This window comes from Bicyclus anynana, chromosome 11 (assembly GCF_947172395.1).
Source record: "Bicyclus anynana chromosome 11, ilBicAnyn1.1, whole genome shotgun sequence".
Classification (NCBI taxonomy): Eukaryota; Metazoa; Arthropoda; class Insecta; order Lepidoptera; family Nymphalidae; genus Bicyclus; species Bicyclus anynana.
The window spans coordinates 11745674-11769273 of NC_069093.1; the positions used below are offsets into that span (position 1 = coordinate 11745674).

Genomic DNA, 23600 nt, shown 5'->3' on the forward strand with positions numbered 1-23600 from the left:
TATCTGTGGAACCATTCAATTCATTTCAATATATTTTGTCTGTGGTTATCGTGTTCTCCGTTCACAATAATTTATAATTATATTTTCTTTCATCTCGAAAAATAGTGTCAAATAGTTTTCACGGATCTTTATCCTAAATAATAGAAATCTTCCTATAGTTTTCAATCCGGCTGCAAACAATAATAAACAAACTAACGGATCAGAGTTCAGCTATCCGAAATTCGAATGTAAATAAGTGACGACCTTGCGTAAACTACGTATGTGTATATTTTGGTGGACTGGATAAACAGTAAAATTTCAGTGAAATAACAATAGAAAGTGATTAAATCTGATAAATTAATGTCGTTTTTTACTTGAATTCATATGAGTTACATGGAAAACGTAAGAAATTAAACTTTGGACGATATTATGTATACGTTTGCGTGGGGTAAAGACCACCTGAGAATCAGGCTAGCTACTCTGGAACTATGTTCGCCACCACAGGCATGGTAGCGGCACCACAGCAAGCGACTGGCCAGGTCGCGCAGAATGGGAGCACCACACTCCCTAGGTCCCATCACCAGAGAACAGGTAAACAATTCCTACTATTGATTTACTTAGAATATGATTCGATTTCTATTTTAAAACCGAAATTCTAATATGCAAATACATTATACATAACACATGCTTGAACGTTAACATGAATACATTAAACTCATTAGGTAACCAAGTGTTGTGAATCAAGATTTTGTGTGACATAATTTTTATAGCCTGTTACTATCTAAGGCAACTTATATTATCACTTTTATATTTCTGATATATCCACCTAAGAATAAATGAATTATTTATAGCCACATTATTCTCACATTAAAATAAAGTAGGGAATCCTAAAGTGCTTTTCTGATAGAATGCGTATGGTGACAGTCACCTGTATGACATTCATAATTACACACTTTTATCGTGAATACAAACTCATTGCACCATCCTACATGAAACAAACTGCAATTACTTTTAATACTTAAAATGTTTCTAAATTTTTAGGAAGGCCACCCGCAGCTCCTAAATCATACGACTACCTTTTAAAAGTATTACTGGTGGGTGACTCTGACGTGGGCAAGCAGGAGATTTTGCAGGATCTAGAGGATGGTTCTGCTGACTCCCCATTCTGTAGCGGCAGTGGTATGTTTTAAAAAGACTTTATTTTGTATTCAAATATAGTTACTTCTTACTATATAACACAGTTTATTGATCTTTATTTAAACAAATAAGATGTTTCAATGCATGACAAATTAAATTTACATTAATAAAAGTTAGTTGTCCAGTTTGTATATTACAAAATTATGAACTTAAGCAATCCATTTGTATGAAACAAAGTCAGGTTAGTTACACCATTTATAACTCCAGAACAGCTTATCAGATTTGCATTAATAAATTTGGCTCAGAGAGAGTCTAGAATGGCATACAGGCTACTTTTATCCTAATAATCCTTGGGAATTTATTGTGTAAGTCAGACTGGTACACACGTGAGAGAGATGAATGTTACCATTCCATGGATTCACCATATGGGTGCTGGGTCTGTTGTGTGGCAGACAACTCAGAACAGAACCTGGTACTTGTGACCAACATGTGTAGGGTTAAGAATTTCCTTCACAAGCAACATTTTACTTCCATACTTAAATACAACACTATAAAGTTTTTTTCTTATACCATATTTTAACCCCATATTGAGTTCTAATTTTACAATAACTGTCTACTAAAAATATTGTATAACTCGTGTGCATTAACTTGGCACCTTGCTAGCAAACAAACACAGTACAAGCATCATTGGAGCCAGGTGTCAAGTTAGTTAGTTATGCATGAGCTGTTTGTATATTTATTGTCAATAAAATTTTTAGCTTACAAAACTACGACAATTCTCTTGGACGGTAAAAGAGTTAAGCTACAACTTTGGGATGCATCCGGCCAAGGCAGATTTTGCACAATCATTCGCTCATATTCAAGAGGGGCGCAGGGAATACTGCTTGTGTATGACATTACAAATAAATGGTCTTTTGACAGTATCGACAGGTGGCTGGAAGAGGTAGAGAAGGTGAGCATATCCTTCTAAAATCTAAAATATGAAATTATGAAGTTGTTAAATTAGTTGATGTAATTTCTTGTCTTTAAATCATTACATAATTTAATAATGTAATTAAATCAATATTATTCATTAATAGGTGATCATATTAGTTAGAGAATGGTTTACAGGTTTTGAAAGAGTACAGAGTACTGTTGTGTGTATTAACTATTAATATATTATTGATAATGACTGGGACCAGCACTTTGAAGCAAGGAGGTGTAACATTCTTACTCTACAATTTCTCTAAAAAAAGAAACCCTCAAACTCTAGTAAAGTTGATGCAAAGACATCCAAAGCTAATGAGAAATAATGGGGCAGTTAATTTTAGTTGATAAAATAATGAATTTACTTGTTGTTCTTAGCATACACCAGGAGTGCCAAAGGTTTTAGTTGGCAACCGGTTGCACCTAGCGTTCAAACGACAAGTACAGGAGAGAGACGCTGAACTGTACGCTGCAAAGAACCACATGGCATTCTTTGAAGTTAGCCCTCTGTGTGACTTCAATATACGCGAGAGCTTCTGTGAATTGTCTCGAATGGCTCTGCACAGGAACGGCATGGAAAGGCTGTGGAGAAGTAACAAAGGTAAGTTTTGAGTTTAAAAAAATATTTTTTATAATTTATCATTATTCCTGCAATCTGTCATGTGATATTCAGCTGGATTTTGAGTATTATTAATAAGGCTTGTTAGGTGAATGAAAAGTGTTAAAACTTTATTCACAACCAAAAGAATCTTTTAATAAAACAAAATTGTAACAGGCAGTACTTTTATGTTGATTGTCTATTTAATGCAGTGGGTAGTGGGTACTAGCAAAAATTCACAAACCAAGCAAATGGCCTATCTGAGGGTAATTGGTTGACCATTTAAGCCAGCCTATAAACTGAGCATACTTCATAGGAGTACACTGTACGACAAATAAATTACAACTGATAGATCAGGACATCATAAAGGTCCTTAAACAAGGTTGCAGGACAAGACTAATCACTAGGTACACGAAATCTTGAAGAACTGAAAGACCCTGACAGCAAATGACCCTTGACATGATGCAATTGTAAACTGAAAATTTTGAAGAGGCACTGCAAAAGAAAAATTTTATTGAAAATTTCGTAGGTATTGCTAATGCATCAAAATCTTTTTGTCATACCAGAATAAGTGATTACTTTAACACCAAATTCACAAATTTGCATAACTATGTATGTGTACATTATTCGTTATATTTTTCACTATCCCCCACCCATATCCCATACAATACGCTTTCCCGTCTAAGACGCGTTTTTAGTTGGGTCCCTGCGAAATCGTATTAAACGGGTTCTACTGTATTGACTTTGACTTTCGTTTGTAGTTCTCAGCCTGCAAGAGCTGTGCTGTCGCGCGATAGTGGCGCGCACGTCCGTGTACGGGCTGGAGCGGCTGCCTTTGCCCACCACGCTCAAGTCGCACCTCAAGTCGTACGCCATCTCCGCCGCGCCCAGCCGCCACCGCGCGCGCGCCACCAAGCACCCGCACCACACGCGGCTCAACTGCACCGGACGGAACTCCTGCAATATCGTATAAACTACCCTTTTTTTATTATTTTTTTTTTTACAGCGTGATTTCAATGTTTGGAACTTCATTTGTTATCTACGGTCACGGCAGTGTTGCCAACGTTTAAAAAAGCATGATTTTTTTTTTATTTATTATATTTACAGTGTGATTTATAGAGATTCATCTAATATCTATGGTCACGGCAGTGTTGCCAACGTTTAAAAAAGCATGATTTTTTTTTATTTATTATATTAACAGTGTGATTTATAGAGATTCATCTACTATCTATGATCACGAAAGTGTTGCCAACATATTGAAAATATGTATTTTTTTTATTTTTTTTTCAAAAATAGCGTCGCCGATAACGTTGCCAGCAGTCAACACTAAAAAACAATGTGTATAATGGCTGGAGCATGCCAACATAAATTTAGCAACACTAACAAAACAATCTTACAGGTTTCCCTTTTTCATAGTAGACTCGTAGATTAGTTTGATTTATGAAAACCTCAAACCACACATTTTGAAAAATAACGTCGCCGTCACTCTAAAAAGCAATGTGTATAATGGTTGGAGCATGCCAACATAAATTTAGCAACACTAACAAAACAATATTATTGGTTTCGATTTTTCATAGTAGAACCGTAATCAGTTTGATTATGGTTCCCTCAAACCACCCAAATGTACAGAAGTATTGCAAGTATTCATTATTCCAATGACCATAGATATAATTTTTTGACAGACATCTTATAGAAATTTATTCTAGTTCTCATGTATGTCTCTGATAAAATATTCAATTGAGGATATTTCTATCACTTTAAAACACTAACATATCGCATGCAATAAATTGATCCAACATTAAATTAGTTTTCTGCTACACAAAGATACTTACAGACTGCCATTGTAATAATAAACACTGCATGCTGATCAATTAGTCAGAATACTTATAGAAGCAATACAATATATAGCGATTTCCATATTGAATCCTAAACACTTTACACAGGCTGTAACTGACAACGGATTTGTGATTAGATTAAGTTTAGAATATAAGGATATTTGTTACTTAAACATAATATGTATTGTGAATTTTGTGAATATAAGTGTTATTTAATTATAACAATAATATGTGAATATTTTGTAGCACGGCAACTAAGTATTTGTCCTTTTATTAATATAGATAATTATAAATAAATTATATTGTCGCGTCGAGCTCTCAGTTTGCTCTGAACTGAACATAATAAGACACATCATTGGTCTCAACGTTCCTCTTAGCTCAAACCCTTAACCATGGATTAAGGTTTAAACAACAATTTTCTTCATAGTAAAGAGGACCTAATCACTAATGTTTAAAGTTCACTTTACTTTGAAGAAATTTGAGGTTTAAATCATTACCCAAGTTTAAAAATAAGGCCATCAGAATTGACAAGCTAGTCTCAATGAAATCCTACAGGGACGTTGCTGTGGTCAATTAATAATTATGAAAATGTTTATTAAATTGATACTCCACGTATTAGGCCGGCCGCATACACTTGTTTTCTGTATTCGTTTTCCTAGTGCGTAATTTTGATTTGGTATTCCGCGAGACTACCGCTCTTCTTTCGAAATGTCGCAAGGTCTCGCATTCGTTTCGTACGCGCGGAATTTGTTCCGATCGGAAAAAAACGTACGTGTGCGTCATTTAATGTATTTTATATTTATTTTACGCATTATGTTTTCCGAGCATGGAAAACGAATGAATGCGGCCGGATTGTATGCATTATTATTTCCGAGCACGGAAAACGGATTCGGTAAACGAGTGAATGCGGGAGGTCTTAATAAATAAACTGGACATATTTGGACACTAATCCTGGCTGAAGGAAAGTCAGTCTTTTATAGACGATATCAGCTGCGCACTATAATATTGAGTAATAATATTGCGTATTGAATCTATACTAATAATATAAAAAGGAAAGATATGATTTTTTTGTTTGTTGGCATTGCATACTGCGCGGACGAAACCGCGGCGTTCTGCTAGTGTAGTATAAAACTACTTTCGTGCTTCATGTTCAGAGCGAACAAGTTAAAGTCCGGCCGCTCAGAGATTGCGTTTCTGACAGGTCGTGATCGAATGGGCTGTGTAAAATGAGAGAGGGACAAAAAAAGAGGCAATTGTAATTGAATGTTTGTCCCATTCGCACAACCTGTCAGTAACGAAATCTCTGAGCGGCCGGACTTTAGCGCGGACTACACAAGCAGCTGGGTAGTAACTGTGAACCAGACTTGTGAACTTAAGACGCTCGTTTATCAAACTGAGGACGGCATTCAAATGGTTCACAGATACATTATAGTGTATTTAGACATATCAGGTGTAAAGTGTATCTCAAGTTTACGAGAAAATCTATTCTTTAGGAGTAGAGTGCGGGCACGATGAGTTTGCGCGTGGCCAAAATCGGAACTAATCAAAAGTTCCGCCATCTTGTCGTCTATCTCAGTCTATCTCTTGGCGGGTAAAAGAGATCACTAAAACTGGCAACCTAATTGCAGACTTATCTTGCGCGCACTCTAAATACATAAAACCGTCATAATAATATATAACGTTGAAGCGGAATTTTGACCTTGGACATATTTTCAACCCCTTCCTAGATATGTCTGGATAAACTAATAACTTTTAATATACCTATGTCATAGGACTAGCTAGTTGTAACGTATACTGGTGATACAATATTATGTACTAACTACTAACATAATGACCTTCCAATTCGAGGATTTATATTTTTCACAGGATATAACAAATACTGTCTTTAGTATTTCCAAAACATATCTTACTGATAGAAACATGACTAGTAAAACACCTGAGAAAGATTAGATACTTAATAAGTACCTATACCTACTTCCATCGTTTTAAAAACTCCAGAAATAGTATTCAAGATTTTTCAAAATTTACGTATAAAATTGTCTATATAACATCTCCATCTCAAACGTAGTTTCGAAATAATATTAAGTAGAAATCTATAAAAATATGTAATTCCATCCCTCAATATCGGATGCCTCAAGATTCTCGGTCACAATTTAGACGGATTTCAACCTAGCGAAGAGCAGCACACCTTTTATTATCAAAGTATAAGAAGTTGAAAATTAGAGTAACTAATCCCCGAAAGTATGAGAGGTAGTTATTTTCGACAATTTCAAGCTATGCCAATAAATAGTCAGTAACAAATGCCGCCACGCTGCGTTTCGCTAGATATACGCAAGCTTGTACCCACGTGTTGAGCAAATGACTAAACTACAGCGAAAAACGTCTTTTCGCCTTTCGTAGATAATTTTCGCAACACGTATTCACCCCAAAGAGGAATTATTTGCCTTTATATGTATCATACATCTTTTTTTTTTTTACATTTCACTTTTCAGTTTACCTTCGAATTGAAGTGAACTTAAATAAGTACAATTTTATTAATTAAGGTACTTGGAGGTCTTGAAAATATTTATATTGTCCATTAAAAATAAGCATAGTTTCGATGTAAGTTTTCACAAATATTTTGTTTAAAATATACAAAGTAACTGTTTCTTAATTAAATAAAATTTGAATGCCGAATGCCAAATTCTAATATCGCGGAATTCAAATTGGGTATTTTCTGATCATTTTTCGAATTAGCACAATAGTTGAATCGTTTAGATCGCTGTGTGACCATGACTTTATTTTTTAATTTATATAATTGTATCTAACTACGGTTGTGTATGCGTTTCATCATAATATGACGATACATCATTTATTTTTTGCATTTAACATTTCATATAACATAGCATCTACATTACATAATTTTAATGAATTTAAATAATAACTCTTAAACATGCCCATATAAAGAATGTTAATTGTAACAAAGTGTCTTAGAAATAAATTTAAATGGCATGGCAGACTGATTAATTTATACATTGTGGTGCCAGGATGTCAGGAAATATTAGCGAAAAGTCCCGTTTTTCTAGAAGAGAAAAGTTCACACTTGATTGGAACGTATTCCAGTTTTACAATTTAATCTATGCTTTATACGATATTTTACTACCTAAAAATATTTTGTCAACAAAAATCCCGATTTGAAAACAATGATTTAGAAAACAACCGGAACCAGAAAGATTTTTTTACCTGGCAACACTAAGAACACGTCATAGACAAGGGCCTCATATATAATTTTATAACGTTTATTAACCGTCTAGCGGCATCTGCTCATGTTTGTATAAAATGTTTAGCAATGGATTGTAAATAGGAAGTTGAACAACTGTGTCATTCAATGCATGTTTGGTCCAATCCGTCCCTAGAAGGTAACTGAGTCATTTATGCGTAATTCAATATTGTATTAGCCTTCAATAAACCCTAACGCAGCTGTTCCACGTTTACTTGATACACTTCGTGCATGCCACGTGACTCAATGCACTATTCTGACATACTTTGCTCTTGACTGTTTGTTATTTTAAAGACTTGCGTATAGTACGAGATCCGGCATAAGTATTATAGCCCTCATCTGTTATTTAATTGGGATAAGAAATAAATGATAGATAATGTTCACAGTGACACATTGCACATTGCACATAGGTTGTAGTTAAATTGCCTAGATGATTATTTTTTGTTAATTTATTTTATCTCCTTCCCTCATTGAATAATTAAAAAAAAACGTATACTAGTTAATCGAATATACCCAAAAGATGTGAATGAGTAAAGATTGTCTGCTTAAACACTACAACTGTGGAGTTGATATAAACAGTAAATTAAGTACTGTTATTTATATTTCATTTCGTCGTCTAATATGTCAAATGAAAGCTCATTATATGCTTAATTTAAAAATATTCGATTGCCTTTGATATAGTTCATGGTTTCCTAGGTTTTGTGTGAAAATTGCGTTTGCTTTTGAAACTAGGCAAAATATTTGCAACGTGTCACTGTGAACCTTTTCTATCATTTACTTCATAGCACTTATGAATAACAGATGAGGGTATACATTTCTAATACCGGATCTTAGACCAGTAGTAGTTACATACATACAATTCTGCTTATATGGCGCATGTTATCTTTTCGATGTCATAACATTCTGTACTTCTCAGAAATCAATCATAATTTTGCATGTCCATTCTCGAATATCTTCACGAAATTGGTCGACGAAATTTATTTGAACGATACGTTAACACGGTATTTATAATACGAACATTAGTTACTGTAGCGTTTTGTCTTTTTAATCGACTACGGTAAAGCAAAAATCAAGGTTTATTCTAGCAGATGTATGTATGTTTGTGTTTACGTAAGTTCCTCCGTAGCACCTAAATTATTTATCCGATTTTGATGAACAATGTATGAATCATTTCGATTATTATTGGACTTCAATAACAGGAGGTAGTCGATTTAACTTGTAAATGTATTTCAATCGACTTTTTTCCGTAGTCGGTATTTTTAACTTTATATCATTTATTTTATTGTCAATTATCAAATAAAATAAATTAATTTTCCAAATAATAATTACACAAAACTGTATTACACTCAAAATAGACTAATTTCTATAACATTCGATTAATAATTTTAATAAAATATTTTTCTTAATAAATGACTATAGATAGGACTGTAGGATTAGTTCAGAATTACACCTAACAATATGTACTTCTATAGAACAAAATTCATGTATATGAACGCAAAATTAAATATTTTGCTATTATAATATTTTAGTGTTGGCATTCTATAGAAAGTCCTACTATATAAAAAAAAATGTAAATACAAAATAACCTAACGTATGTTTCTTTTCGTATTTTATGAATTTGAAAAATGAACCGAAGCTTATCTTTTGTACATACTCTTTCATTTATGTATAGTTAAAATCATTTATTTGTGATTGATATTTAGTACTTTATTATATAATCCAAATATACTAATACCAACTAAAAGTTGGGTAAATACAGTCATTATTGTCACTACTAATGTAAGTTGTGAAATAAAACTAATTTAATATTAAAACTGTTTTAATTTAATTTATTTAAACCCCGTATCCTACAGTTTAAATCAAAGGAAAACTTAGAGCCAATATTATTTAATGAATTATTATTTAATGAATACTTTTAAAAGTGACTTCACAACAACAAAAAAAAATAATTATCATACCCAGCCCTAGACTAAAAAACCTTGCCCATACTCAATTGCTCATAAACCTACAGTTCGATCAAATTACTACAGTTATATCTACAGGGTGCTGGGAAGTATTTTCCATAACTTCAAGGTTACTGTATAATTTAAATATTAGATATTATGAGTATGATCTATAGTAGTACCAACTTCACTCAGGTTACATTAAAAAAAATCATTCCATATTTTTTTTATTATTAGTTGAAAGTTTACATCGAGTTTCATGCGGGCGTCCGCTACTCTATATTATATATAAAAAAAAGTAGTGTTCATTATACTATTTATAACTCAAGAACGGCTAGATCGATTTGGCTGAAAATTGGAGGAGAAGTAGCTTATAACCAGGAGACAGACATAAGAAACTTAGGGGCAGGATTTCACGCGGGCATTCACTAGTTAAATATATGTAGGTATATTAAAACAGCTTAGTCGTGATCATGGAGAATTCTATGATGCACAATTTTAGTGCCAGCAATGTTTATCAATAAACTAACAATTATTTTTAAATAACAAAAACTGACTTTGAAAATACTATTTAGCAAACGTATTGGTGAATGGTGTCCAGAACATACATATTTTTTGTGAGAGTTTGCATAGTTATTTTTTTTTTGGGTTAAATTGTCTGGAAAATATATACAAGTACTCGTATATCGAAGAAATTCCGGCCTAAGTTATGTTTCTCTACTGTTTAAATAATAGTTGACATATATTTAACTACGATAGACCCTAGTACCTAATCGTAGATATCAATTATATTACTTGACAAAATTCATGCGCATTACCGCGCAAGTAACGCATTAAGTGAAAAAATCGATAGAGACATGCGCGGTATATCCTTCTACCGTCTATCTAAACAAAGTTTGTTTCTCGTGTGATGCCATTGTGCTATAAATAAAACAAATGTTTATCAGAAACAAGAAATGTAAACTGTCTCACAAAATGATGATTCGCCTGAATAATTTTTTGTACGTTTTTAATTTACGCCAAGGAACAATCCTTATAGCCGTCCATCAAATCGTAAGTATCAAGGTCTAGTTATGTCATTGTAAGTGAAATTGCTATTTATTTTGACTAGGCGCGAACGTATTCCTTGCTATTTATTTTGAATAGGCGCTAACTTATTAAATGCTATTTACTTTGAATAGGCGCTAACGTATTAATTGCTATTTATTTCCAATAGGCGCTGTCATCTTTCGTACTGATAATATTGCTAGTCGGTATATCTCATGTCGGTGAAATGATGTCGATGCTCCACAACGATATGCTAGACGACGCGGAAAGGAGGGGATTTTACGAAATAGCTTACGGAGAACACTTGACTTTCCATGAAGGCGGTGTCGTGAGCACTAACAATCAACTCAGATTCGCAAAAGCACAACATTTGGCTTCAGGTGCGTTTTCGATTTTAATTGATTGTAATTAGCTCTGTTTATGTAGATTTTTCTAATATCCCGCGTTCTTTTACCTGGTCATCCAGGTAAAAGAACGCGGCGTTACTACTACTTACTTATATAAACTTGCTTACCAATAAGCCCATAACCCTGACAACGTAAGGATTAGTTGAAAATGTAGGTAATAAAACCGTAAAATCTATCGGTAGTCCCACATTCGCGTTTATAATATTAAGTTACTGTATTGAAGTAGGTATTACCTACCTACCTACCTGCCTAGGTACTACCTACCGGCTATCTAGATCTAGTAGGAAGGTAAATAATTATTAATTTTGTCATAGAAAATTACAATTACTTGTTAAAAAAAAATATCATCTCAGTGTGGTGGAGTGAAAGTGTGCCAATAACTTTCAAAAATAAATTAATATTTATGGATTATACACCACACTTCAGTTATGTAAACTGTCTCAAAGCAAAACCAAAGGTTGTTTAATTTTTTATATTAATTTTCAGTGACCGTCATTTTCCTCTACACAAGCACCATTCTGACGTCCATATATCTCATGTGTTGTGTCTCGCTGCTGCACGGAGCTGTCAAGTACAAGAGGGAGTACGTGCTGCCGTGGATCATGGCCGCCTGTGTGGCCGTGGTCCTGCTCATCGTGGCCATAGTCATTGGCGACGGATATCCCTGTGTGGTCAATCTCTTCGGCGGACATAATCTGTACCGTAAGTATTGTAGATATATAAACTTAACTCAGATGAACCATAGCGCCTTAACTTAGCTACAATCTTAATCTAAAACCTTGACATAATCACCGACTTATTCCATGCCTGAAATATATTTTTGAAGTAAAACTTCTTTACGCAAGCTTGATTTGGAAAATAAGTTGGTGAATGCGTCACGAAAAGTGTAATAGAACGATGACACGTGCTGTCATCTACAGTTATAGTGACACAACAGTTTTTGTAATTTTAAACTACCAGTAGATGGCGTTCTTAGAGAACTTTGAAACAATCCCTTTTTGTACTCTTCAAGAATCTGTTGCGATACTCATAAATGGCGTTTTATTTTCTATTTTTGAAGCTTCCTTCAGTTGTGTTAAGCACACTCGTTTTAAGTTCCGTAGTCTACAAGGAACTCTTGTAGTTTCGCCATATCCGTCTGTCTTTCTGACTATTAATACTAGAAAGCTGTAGGTAATTTAGAATGAGCATGACTAGGTACATTAAAAAAGTAAAAAAGTGAACAAAGTCGTAAAATAAAATCTTGAAAAATATTTGTTTTACTTGTTTATTTCATAGTGAGGGGCATCGTTGGATGGATGTTTGAAAGATATAAAGGTCCTGTACCAATATTTTTCGATCTATAAAATATTAAGCTTTTAAAAGTCAAGTGTCCCCCATTTCAATTATGTAATTCGAACCCATCAACAGTGGAGTAGGTATTGAGGCCTTTTAAAAAATTATTTCCAGATTTCGGTTGCGCGCTATTCGTGCTAACATTCATCTACGCCATCTGCGCCGTGAGTAGCTTCGCACTAGAGACGGGCGGCGGACGGTGCGCGCGCGCCTCGCTGCCCGACGAGCGCGGCGAGCGCTTACTGCTGCTCGACCACGCCGCGCACTCCAGCCTGCTGTCAGCCGCGCAGCTCAGCAAGCTGTCGCACGCTACCAGGACGCAGTTCGTGTAAACCCCTGAAGTAGCTGGAGAGCTGTAGGCCTAGGATGCACGCCACAATACCTCGTGACGAGAGAAACATACTCGAATAAAGTGCAGAGGGCCTAGTGGCAGTTTTAAATGTTTACATCTGTGACTATCACGTAAACGTAAACGCAAATTTCTAAGGAATTGAAAAGTTGTGCAGTAGTGCCACTAGATGGCGCTGTTTCCTTGGAAATTCACGTTTACGTTACTGTGAAATCATTGAAAACTCCCACTAGGCACACAGAAGTGTCGCCTTCACTTACGTTACGATGGGACGAAAGATCGAACGTGTTGATGTGATTTCGACGCTATTGGTCTACATTGTCTTTTTCTCGTCACGATTATATCGTTGACGCATCCTAGGTGTACTGGTGATTAGTTTTAATTTAGGTATTTATATAATAAAATGTATAAGTACCTATTCAAAATTACTCTATAGCTCTCGACCTGGTCACAGCAATGCGCCTACACTGATTGGGTACCTGGGTAACTATAGAAATGCGAGTGCAGGGTATGTAATATACATAGCTGGGCATTAACTCGTTAATCCGTTAATCGTTAATTAACGAAGTTAACATTTTGATTGACGGATTAACTTTTAAGTTAACATTTAAAAATGTTAACGGACCCGTTAACTTCCGTTAATATGCATAAGTCCGTTAATCGTTAATCCAATGCCTACTATTTACGGCGCGACGCGAAAAACAGGTTCAGACAAGAAAGAAATGATGAATGATTTTTTTTCAAAGAAATCAACTAATTACTATATTTAGTTAAATATATATAGATAAAATCAACAAAAAACAAATTATGGCACTTTTCCCCGGTGCTCATCTTTATTTATCCAATGGTGATCTCATACAATGATATAAAAATGTATTATTACACAGTCCTGTTAACGGATTAACGATTAACGTTAACTTGCGTTAATTCTTCCGGAATGTAACGGTTTAACGTTTAACGAAGCTAACTTGTTTTGTAGCGGATTAACGATTAACGAAGTTAACTATTTGATTAACGGTGCCCAACTATGGTAATATAGAAACTGCAACGTGCACTCTAAACAACAGTACCCTATAGCTACAGCAATTTTTGCATTGATTTACACACAAAAACACGAATACGTATGTAGTAGGTATCTACCTATATTACAGCCCTACATTATGTACACTGTTTACCAACAAACAAATTAGAAATGAAGGTAGAAAATGCATGTCATTTCATAACTTACTTATTTTAAATGAGGTGTTGTTTGTTTTTATAATGTTATTGAAAATATATTAACTATATTTTTAACTGTTCTAAACTTAAGTATAACCTAATCGAATTGTTTTTATTAATTTAAGAACAAGTTAATTATAATTACCTATTATTAGGTGTGAAATGACTATAGATTTATACCTACCCTCATTTTCAATTTGTTTGTTGGCAAACATAAATAGTACACATCGAGTAGGGCTGTAGTAACTAAAGTCTTACGTACGCTAGAGACTAATAAAACACGCAAGGTAAAACGCAGGTGCAGGCGCATTGCTTTGGCAACTCGCTTCTATGGAGATCGCACATTACTACCGAACTGCATGCGTCGAACGCAACAAAGGTCAAGCTAATATTTTTGTCAAACAAAAAGTTACTACAATAAGTAGGTCTCAGCCATCTTGCGTAATGTGTGATCAGCTTTTATTGTCAATTTAAGCTGCACATTACTAACAGTGGGAAAGTGGACAAATATCATAACCTACACTGACTAGGGCCTAGGACGGACATAGAGCAGCTTAATTTTTTTAGAGCAGCTTAAGGCGGATTAAGCTAGCGCGACACTTTTAGGTTAAAAAAAAACAAATTCTAATTTGTTTTTTCACCATTATGTGACCTTCATAATTAAAAATTTGAAGGTTCAAGATTTTCTTGAAGTCTACAAATAGGAAGCTATATTCAAGCAATATTCTGTATTTTTTTTAATTTAATTTTAGGTTTATTACTTTTGGAGATTCAAGCTTGAACAGTACGAGTATATATCCTTGAATAACTCAAAAGATTTCTTTTTAAAATGATCCTCTTAAAGAAGCTCTTTCATTTGATGAATCACACTATGCAGTTTGCAAAAAAAAAAATTTGTCCATTAAAATTGACGTTCATATTTATTTTCTTGAGCGCGGGGCCCCTTTCTGAACGCGGAGCCTGTAGCAAATGCCACCTGGGTCATTCCACGTCAAATCGACCAATAGTTGGACTCGACCCCTTTCGATTTGGATAAATTTTGGTCAGAAGTTTTCTTTTATCCTATAACGAAGTTCTGCCGAAGAAAAAAAATTGAAAAATTTTTTTTTCAAAAGTTATGCAAAATCCAAAATTTCACTATTTTCCATATTTTTTAAATTTATGTTTTAAAAATCTCGAAAACTATTGCAATTAAAAAAATCGCTTATGGTAAACTTCAAAGGGGATACTTGGGGCTATTAAAAAAAAAAATTCCAAAAAAAAATTTTGAAAAATCTCCAATTTGTGAACTTTTGAATTTTTGAAAATTGTCAAAATTGACCGTCGACAATAAATTTTTGGCTCAAATTTTTTTGTGTACTACCTTGTACCAATCTTAAAAGATCCTGAAATTTTTGGAACTGTGTTTTTTGTTTTTCAAAAATATGAATTTTTGAAATTTGTTAAAAAAAATTTTTTCTTAAATTTTTTTTTTTAATCAGTTTGGCGAATCGCGTAATTTTGATATTTTGAACAGTTGAAATTTCATTTAGTGGCATAATGATGAGAAAAAAAACATTAATGACATTTTTTGGGATCATTTTCAAAATAAAACTCGTAAAAAAAATGATACTGACACCTGTATTATCATTTGATGTTAAAGTAGAAGAAGTGGTGACATCTGTGGCGTGACGTTTGAATCTTTACGTGTAAGATAAAGTTAACCTTTCTGATTTTTATTTCGAAGACAGTCATCATTCTAAGTAAGTGTCTAGAAATAACTCTTTCTTCAAATTCTAAACTTATGACAATTATCTTATCAAGTGTTTAATTTGAGGACATTATCAAGTTAAAATTTTGAGTGCAGAAAAAATAACGATATCATGAGATGACATCGAAACTGAAATCATGCTTTGAACATCTTATCTCTTCACCAGGCTTTAAATTAATATTGGAGTTCCTACTTGGTCAGGTGTTTCGGATGGTTTTGATGATTTGAAAACGGAACGGAACGGAAAAGAGACACTCTCAACTAGTTGACTTTCTTCGACACAGTTTTTTCAAATATTTCAACTTCATTTTGATGTTCTGGTAATTCACTATAGACTCTTTTAGTACACGAAATGCATAGTTTACTTCCCGGTATAATGGAAGGTAATCTAATCTTACACTGTTCGAACAATTTTAAACTGACTGGTCTCAAAGATTTACGAACTATACTGTCATGAAGTTTAAAGGGATCAGCACAAGATTTTTGATTTGAAGTATATTTGATACGATACTGTTTGTCATGTTGAGAGCAAATAAAACTAACGTCTGTACCACTTCTAGAATTCAGAGTAATCTGATCTTCGTCTGAAAAATCTTTGCAATTAATAAATTTTTCTTCAGAGCATATTTCATTCTTAAATAATCCAATCGAACACTTTTTATTTTCCATCACTAATCTCTTATTTTTTCTGCACTCAAAATTTTAACTTGATAATGTCCTCAAATTAAACACTTGATAAGATAATTGTCATAAGTTTAGAATTTGAAGAAAGAGTTATTTCTAGACACTTACTTAGAATGATGACTGTCTTCGAAATAAAAATCAGAAAGGTTAACTTTATCTTACACGTAAAGATTCAAACGTCACGCCACAGATGTCACCACTTCTTCTACTTTAACATCAAATGATAATACAGGTGTCAGTATAATTTTTTTTACGAGTTTTATTTTGAAAATGATCCCAAAAAATGTCATTAATGTTTTTTTTCTCATCATTATGCCACTAAATGAAATTTCAACTGATCAAAATATCAAAATTACGCGATTCGCCAAACTGATTAAAAAAAAAATTTAAGAAAAAATTTTTTTTAACAAATTTCAAAAATTCATATTTTTGAAAAAACAAAAAACACAGTTCCAAAAATTTCAGGATCTTTTAAGATTGGTACAAGGTAGTACACAAAAAAATTTGAGCCAAAAATTTATTGTCGACGGTCAATTTTAACAATTTTCAAAAATTCAAAATTTCACAAATTGGAGATTTTTGAAAATTTTTTTTTGAAAATTTTTTTTTTTAATAGCCCCAAATATCCCCTTTGAAGTTTACCATAAGCGATTTTTTTAATTGCAATAGTTTTCGAGTTTTTTAAAACATAAATTTAAAAAATATGGAAAATAGTGAAATTTTGGATTTTGCATAACTTTTGAAAAAAATTTTTTAAATTTTTTTTCTTCGGCAGAACTTCGTTATAGGATAAAAGAAAACTTCTGACCAAAATTTATCCAAATCGAAAGGGGTCGAGTCCAACTATTGGTCGATTTGACGTGGAATGACCCACCTACCGTACCGCCCTATTGCTAATCCGACGCTGACATAGAGATAATTGTGGTATCTTTCCTCCTAGCCTCATTGAAGCCAAAAAGGCTCAATTTGTCAGATGCCACCCAATAAAAAATATTTAGAAACTTTTCCAATGTCAGTCATGTACAGTCAAAAATGTATAGATGCTAAATTAGAACGATTTGCTATAAATTATTTAAATTTTTGGTTGTGTAAACTGCACAAAACTAAAACTCGACGACGTAAAGACGTAGTGTCACATATTTTAGATACGTACTACACTGGCTAGTATTTTATGTACTTAACGTTATATTTTGTCTTGGTGTCTGAAAAAGGGTATTTTTAAAAACGTATTCATATTTAAAATAAGCAACATTCTTTTCGACTGTTATTTTACTATCTAAAGTGGCGTAACAAAAAACAATCGAGCCTTGACATTTTTTCACAAGAATATAATTATTGTTTTCTCATTTGTGGTCTACACTTACTTTTAATAAATTAATAATGTCCTACCTACTCTCTTAGGAAAAAAGTTGCTTTAAGACATGGTGGAATAAAATCCTACCATCCCTATGGGGTAGAATAAATTTAGCCGGGACTTTCACTGATCGAATTGATGAAAAGAAAATCATGTAAGTATATTTGTGCCTAGTGGGAGTTTTCAATGTTTCATACTTTTAGATTTGAAACAGTTGTGCCGTAGTGCCAGATGGCGCTGTTTCAATTCCTTAGAAATTCGCGTTTACGTTAACGGAAACTGCCACTAGGCCCTCTGCATTTAATAGTCAGTAGTTACGCCACTGCCTCACCATTACACCATCTGATAAATACGTCCATAACTCTAAAAAATAGCGCTATGTTGGATGCTTAGATGCAGCTGAATACAATAATTCTTGTGATATTTTGACGATTGAAAAATTTTAAGCTGTCTATACAGTGGTGTAACATGTGACAGAAAATAACGTAAAATCATTTCCTTTGGTAGTATTATTTTACAAATGAGTAACATTTATTTTATTGTTAATCATGTTGATCCTAAGCAATAGGTAGATATAGCGTACGGGGTAATGCCCCGCCCCTATGTAACCGGTGATACCTAAAATCTTGTATTGTGCAGCTCAACGCACGATGTTCTGAAACGTCATAAAGATTGTTACAAGAACTAGCTCATGACTAAGGGCCCCGTATAGGATCGAAACTATTCAGGCGCTTTTAGCAAAACACGCTTTTAGCACGCACTAAAAATTACTAATGGATTTAGGTCACGTGATAATTTTCGTATACCAATCAGCAAACCGTCTCATTTAATACCCATATCATGGGGGTGCATCTCAAATAGCCAATCCGCCATCTTGGTAGTCCGCCATGTTGGATTTAAGTCACGTGACTATTTTTGTCGTAATCCTGACAGCAAACCCTTCCGTATCATGGGGGTGGATTTCAAACATCCAGTCCGCCATATTGGATTTGTAATGACGTCTCTTAGCTAGTCATATATTGTCATCAGAACTCCGAGCGTGTGCAAAATTTCATCCTAATCGAAGACCGGGAAGTGGGTCAAATTAAGATTCCACGATTTTCTTACATACATAGTTACAAGTGAAGCTAATATTATAAGTCCTTATGGTAGGCATTTTTGATTGTCATGAAAATATCGAATGACAGGGTTTCACAATAAACCTACTGCCTACATGTAAAAATTTCTTTTACATTTTACACCACTGACTTATGTAATTATTATTATATTAATAAACAATTTCTTTTTCTATATTATTGTGAATATTTTACTGTACAAATAATTGGACTGTTCAAATTTTAATGCCTCCAATGCTGAGTACTACTTAATTTTTAATAAGAAAATAAACAATTAATTTTATATGCGTCTTTTATTTATATATGACACTTATTTTGTTCATATTTCAATATAATTTAATATTATATAAATTCACATTAGAAACAAGTTTTAATAAATCATCTAATCTAGTCTATTTTTGGTCTCTAAATATTGTGTCAATAAAGTCATTATAAAAACATTTAATTCACTAATTCTATTTACAAGATTGTATGCCACTATATCATGAGTTAAGCTTAGGATACCTTCTCCTACATATACATTGTATTTATTTCTTTTATTACTTATTTAAGGTTGTGTCACATAAAAACAGTCCTTCCACCACTCAACTAAATGAAAATGGATCAAATGCTGAAAAGCTATACTACAGCCTTTCTTGATGAGTACTGTTTACCAACTTAAAAAAATTAGAAATGAAGGTAGAAAACACATGTCATTTAGTAACTTATTTATTTTAAATTATGTATAGTTTGTTTATAAAATGTTATGTAAAATATATTAACCCTATCTTATTATTCTAAGCTTATTAATCAAATTTATTTTCATTTAATTTAGAACAAGTTTATTATAATTATTATTAGGTGTGAAACGACTAGTGATTTATACCCTCATTTTTAATATGTTTGTTGGTAAACAGTACTCGTCAAGAAAGGCTGTAGTATAGTATTTATAATAGCAGGCTAGGCTTCATTTCATCAAAATTGCACATATTTGTCTAGGCGCCGTAATAGCCTAGTGGATATGTATGACCTCTGCCTCCGATTACGGAGGGTGTGGGTTCGAATTCGGTCCGGGGCATGCACTTCTAACTTTTCAGTTGTGTGCATTTTATGAAATTAAATATCACGTGTCTCAAACGGTGAAGGAAAAACATCGTGAGGAAACCTGCATACCAGAGAATTTTCTTAATTCTCTGCGTGTGTGAAGTCTGCCAATCCGCATTGGGCCAGCGTGGTGGACTATTTGGCCTAACCCCTCTCATTCTGAGGAGACTCGAGCTCAGCAGAGAGGCGAATATGGGTTGATAATGATGAGGTTAAATGTCTGTTTTATGAATATATTATTAATAGCATTTTACCCGCGTAGTTCCCGTTCCCGTAGGAATACGGGGATTAAAACGATGCCGAAGCGGACGAAGTAGTAATTAATACATTTTAAGGCAATTTTTTTTCTTGGTTGAACATCAGTACTCTTTTTATGTGACACCTTTGTCCTACATTAACATTGTACGTAAGCCATTTTATTTATCTTATTAAATTTATTAGCACAACTGGAAGACAAGTACATAACACTTAAGTACAAGTAACCTTTCAAGATAATAATAAATCTAACTATACAAGTTGATAAAGAATTTGCATATCATAGCAAATATTTATAAACATGATAATGGTACACAATTCCTAAATAAAGCTAAATAAAAATGGTAAATTCTATTAGGCATTTATGATGAATATTTCTTTAAAATACTAGTAGATGGAACAAATCGGCATATTTTCTGTAGTTTTCATACATTTTATATGGTCTCGACGCAAACGGTTGACGCCGGTAACCGTCACACACTACAATCGTCGCTGCTCGCTTCTTGTGGCCACAAAATGGCGACACAAAACGCCACTCCTGCGATTATGATACTGCATGTATGGGTCAAAAAACTAGCAGCCACCGACCACAAGTGTCGACCACCGGCCACAAGTGGCTGTCGCGTGTTTCAGGTACTTTTGTGGCCCTTTCTTGCTTCTTGTGGCGGCGTTTATGGCTGTCGCGTAAGGGCCGTGTGCGGCGACACTTAATGTTGCTCTTTGGGGAATGCACTTTTTTTGCCTATTGAGTAGAATGGTAACTACAATATCTTAAAGTTGTGAAATTTAGGTAAAAACAAAAAAGATTGACATGATGGCTTTAAGCATAAAATTTAACATTTCATGCTAAATGCCTTCATGAAAAACTTAATAAAAATAAAAGGGCAATCTAATTGTATCTTAAGTGTATCGCCTGACTAAAGAGAGAGAGAGAGTATTTAAACCCTTATTTTAAATGTTTACAGACTAGTTGCAGACATTACTTTGCAAAGGTAAATTATTAAATATAATTATTAAAAAAAAACTGTTTTTCTCAATCCTGATAAATCTGTGTGTTTACAATGCCCACAAAAAATTGTATCAAGGGTATATTGACAAAGATTTTAAATTTGCATTATTATTTTGAGTAACAAACAACTGTTATGATATTTTGTCACAGTTGACAGTAATATTTATTTATTACCTTACCTAATTAGAAAAATAAAAATACACTTTTTTCTCTATACTGCAGATTCAAGCTTTCATCATAAAATGTTATACAGTTGCTTGTAGTGTTGTTAAATTATCCCCACCTGCCATTTTGCAATGGCCTCTGAATACCTCTGAATCCTCTTGCAAGTATAAACTTCTCGGAAGAATCTGACCTACTGGCTTTAGGCTTCAAGATCTTGATGCTTTTATAGAACCTCTCCAAATCCATTTCCAAAATGGGCACCTCTTTGCCGTCCCACACTTTGAACAGTAAATTCCCATCTATCTTAGTGACTAGAGCTGCAAACCTGATTGCCATGTAACAGAGGCCTATAATCCGGTCTTTGTCCAACTCCTTCACTCCTGTAGCATTTGGTGCCATGTCTGAGAGAACTAAATCTACCTGTCTCCCGTTCAGTGCTTCTACAACTTTATCATGTGCTTGTATGGTTGAGAAGTCCATGTTGCTCATTATTGTTGCTCCCTGAAAAAAAAAAGGTTTTATTTTATAACTAGTGACGTTGTCCACCCTGAGACCTCTTTAATCCAGCCCTTACAGTAGTATTTCTGTAAAAATGGAGTGACTTCTTCGTTTTCCCAACATTTCCCTTCACTGCTCTGCTCCTATTGATTGTAGAGTGATGAAAAGTATACTATAACCTGCCCAGGATTATGAAGAATATTTGTACCAAGTCTTGTTAAAATCCATTGAGTAGTTTTTGTTTCTGTAACAATCATACAGACAGAGAGACAGACTGTTAGTGATTGCATTTTTGGGATCAGTGTTGATCACTAATTACCCCCTGATAGTTATTTTGAAAATATATTTTATGTACAGAATTGATCTCTCTACAGATTTATTATAAGTAAACAAGAAAACAAGAACTTGTAGCAATAAATATAAGATTTGACTATGTTAGAGATTCAGATTTCAAAATAAAATATTGAATACTTTAGTAAGGCAATGCTCATTTAACACTGGCTGTTCATCAACATTATTTTATTTTATAGAGCTACATTATAATGCAATAAATAGCAAATTTATTTCACTTTGTTTTGTTTATTTCTGATAAAATGAACCACTCTCATGGGACAGATGTTATAATAATAATAGATGGTATAATGTTAATTACAATGTAAATTAAAGTGCATTCCAAATATTTGAACACTCTGCAAGGCTAACAAAAACAATACATTTGGTTAGATTTTATTAATAATAGTAACTTGTAACAAACATTTAAAAAACTGTGAGTTTTTTTGTTTATTGTAGAAAAAATATTGTCCTTACCTCAATGGGGAATATCTGAAGTTTATCAATTGACAAAACTGTCCCTATTGGTTGTGTAGTATCCGCACCATCTGAGTTAGTTTTTTGAACAGCCACCTGTGTCCAGGATCCGGGAGAAGCGCCCAAATCGATAACAGTTTGACCAGGATGAAGGATGTTGGCTTTATCATCCATTTCCAACAGTTTAAAAGCACTTCGACATCTTAAAAACAAAGAATTTAATTAATAAAGTAATTCACATTCCCTCATTAATGATTCATGAAAAATAAGATCAAAATTTAAGAATTACCTGTAGTTATATATCTTCGCTTTCTCCACGTATGGATCTGCTTTTTGACGACTCAACCATTGTTGTGAACTTTTAAACCTTTTTAAGCAGTTCACAAGAAAACACATTCTAGCAAAGTTTATACCTTTACATACGACCGTTCGTTGCGGTAGCATGATATGAGATAATTTCGAAACCTTTGTCACACAATTTACTGTCTTTTATGTAATAAATATGTTTACTAATTGCGATGCAAAACAGAGAAATGAAATATTAAAGAATAAACTTTATCACATTAAAATTAAATTTATATTCGAATGAAATATTTTTATTCGAAATTCAAAATAGCATAAATGACATTGGCAGCTATTAAAATTTATTTCTATGTCAAATGTCATTGTCAATGTCAACTTGTCATTTGTTTTTGCCTTGAGTTCTAATATTTTTTGTCTCATAAAAAAACAAATAATTAAAATGCATTTAGTACTCGTACTATCCTTAATAAGTGAATTAACTTGTCAATAAAAATTAATGACATG

The 23600-nt window shown here is 33.4% G+C and overlaps 3 protein-coding genes across 3 annotated transcripts; 2 read left to right on the forward strand and 1 right to left on the reverse strand.

Annotated features, from left to right (window-relative positions):
- The first annotated feature begins 28 nt into the window (after positions 1–28).
- LOC112051502 (ras-related protein Rab-40C) lies at positions 29–9588 on the forward strand. Its single transcript, XM_024090170.2, has 5 exons — positions 29–570; positions 1021–1158; positions 1875–2068; positions 2461–2683; positions 3442–9588. Exons 1-5 carry the CDS (start codon positions 468–470, stop codon positions 3651–3653), a joined length of 870 nt encoding a protein of 289 aa, XP_023945938.1. The 5' UTR covers positions 29–467; the 3' UTR covers positions 3654–9588.
- Positions 9589–10597: 1009 nt separating this feature from the next.
- LOC112051511 (uncharacterized) lies at positions 10598–19259 on the forward strand. The gene is made up of 4 exons (XM_024090183.2): positions 10598–10770; positions 10934–11144; positions 11658–11873; positions 12621–19259. The coding sequence occupies exons 1-4, from the start codon at positions 10654–10656 to the stop codon at positions 12836–12838; spliced, it is 762 nt and encodes a 253-aa protein (XP_023945951.1). The 5' UTR covers positions 10598–10653; the 3' UTR covers positions 12839–19259.
- On the reverse strand, positions 19251–23406 carry LOC112051504 (rRNA methyltransferase 2, mitochondrial). Its single transcript, XM_024090172.2, has 3 exons — positions 23083–23406; positions 22794–22995; positions 19251–21989 (listed from the first exon to the last, which is right to left on the reverse strand). Exons 1-3 carry the CDS (start codon positions 23235–23237, stop codon positions 21597–21599), a joined length of 750 nt encoding a protein of 249 aa, XP_023945940.1. The 5' UTR covers positions 23238–23406; the 3' UTR covers positions 19251–21596.
- Between the last annotated feature and the right edge of the window lie 194 nt (positions 23407–23600).

What these genes read in the sequence shown, in the direction of transcription:
- LOC112051502 (XM_024090170.2), top strand. Translation starts at nt 468, where the DNA reads ATGTTCGCCACCACAGGCATGGTAGCGGCACCACAGCAAGCGACTGGC. An exon ending in GTCCCATCACCAGAGAACAG is followed by an intron (nt 571 to 1,020) that starts GTAAACAATTCC and finishes CTAAATTTTTAG; the next exon opens with GAAGGCCACCCGCAGCTCCT. An exon ending in GGCTGGAAGAGGTAGAGAAG is followed by an intron (nt 2,069 to 2,460) that starts GTGAGCATATCC and finishes TGTTGTTCTTAG; the next exon opens with CATACACCAGGAGTGCCAAA.
- LOC112051511 (XM_024090183.2), top strand. Translation starts at nt 10,654, where the DNA reads ATGTTTATCAGAAACAAGAAATGTAAACTGTCTCACAAAATGATGATT. An exon ending in TTATAGCCGTCCATCAAATC is followed by an intron (nt 10,771 to 10,933) that starts GTAAGTATCAAG and finishes TATTTCCAATAG; the next exon opens with GCGCTGTCATCTTTCGTACT. An exon ending in AGCACAACATTTGGCTTCAG is followed by an intron (nt 11,145 to 11,657) that starts GTGCGTTTTCGA and finishes ATTAATTTTCAG; the next exon opens with TGACCGTCATTTTCCTCTAC.
- LOC112051504 (XM_024090172.2), bottom strand. Translation starts at nt 23,237, where the DNA reads ATGCTACCGCAACGAACGGTCGTATGTAAAGGTATAAACTTTGCTAGA. An exon ending in GCGAAGATATATAACTACAG is followed by an intron (nt 22,996 to 23,082) that starts GTAATTCTTAAA and finishes TTTGTTTTTAAG; the next exon opens with ATGTCGAAGTGCTTTTAAAC. An exon ending in TTCAGATATTCCCCATTGAG is followed by an intron (nt 21,990 to 22,793) that starts GTAAGGACAATA and finishes TTTTTTTTTCAG; the next exon opens with GGAGCAACAATAATGAGCAA.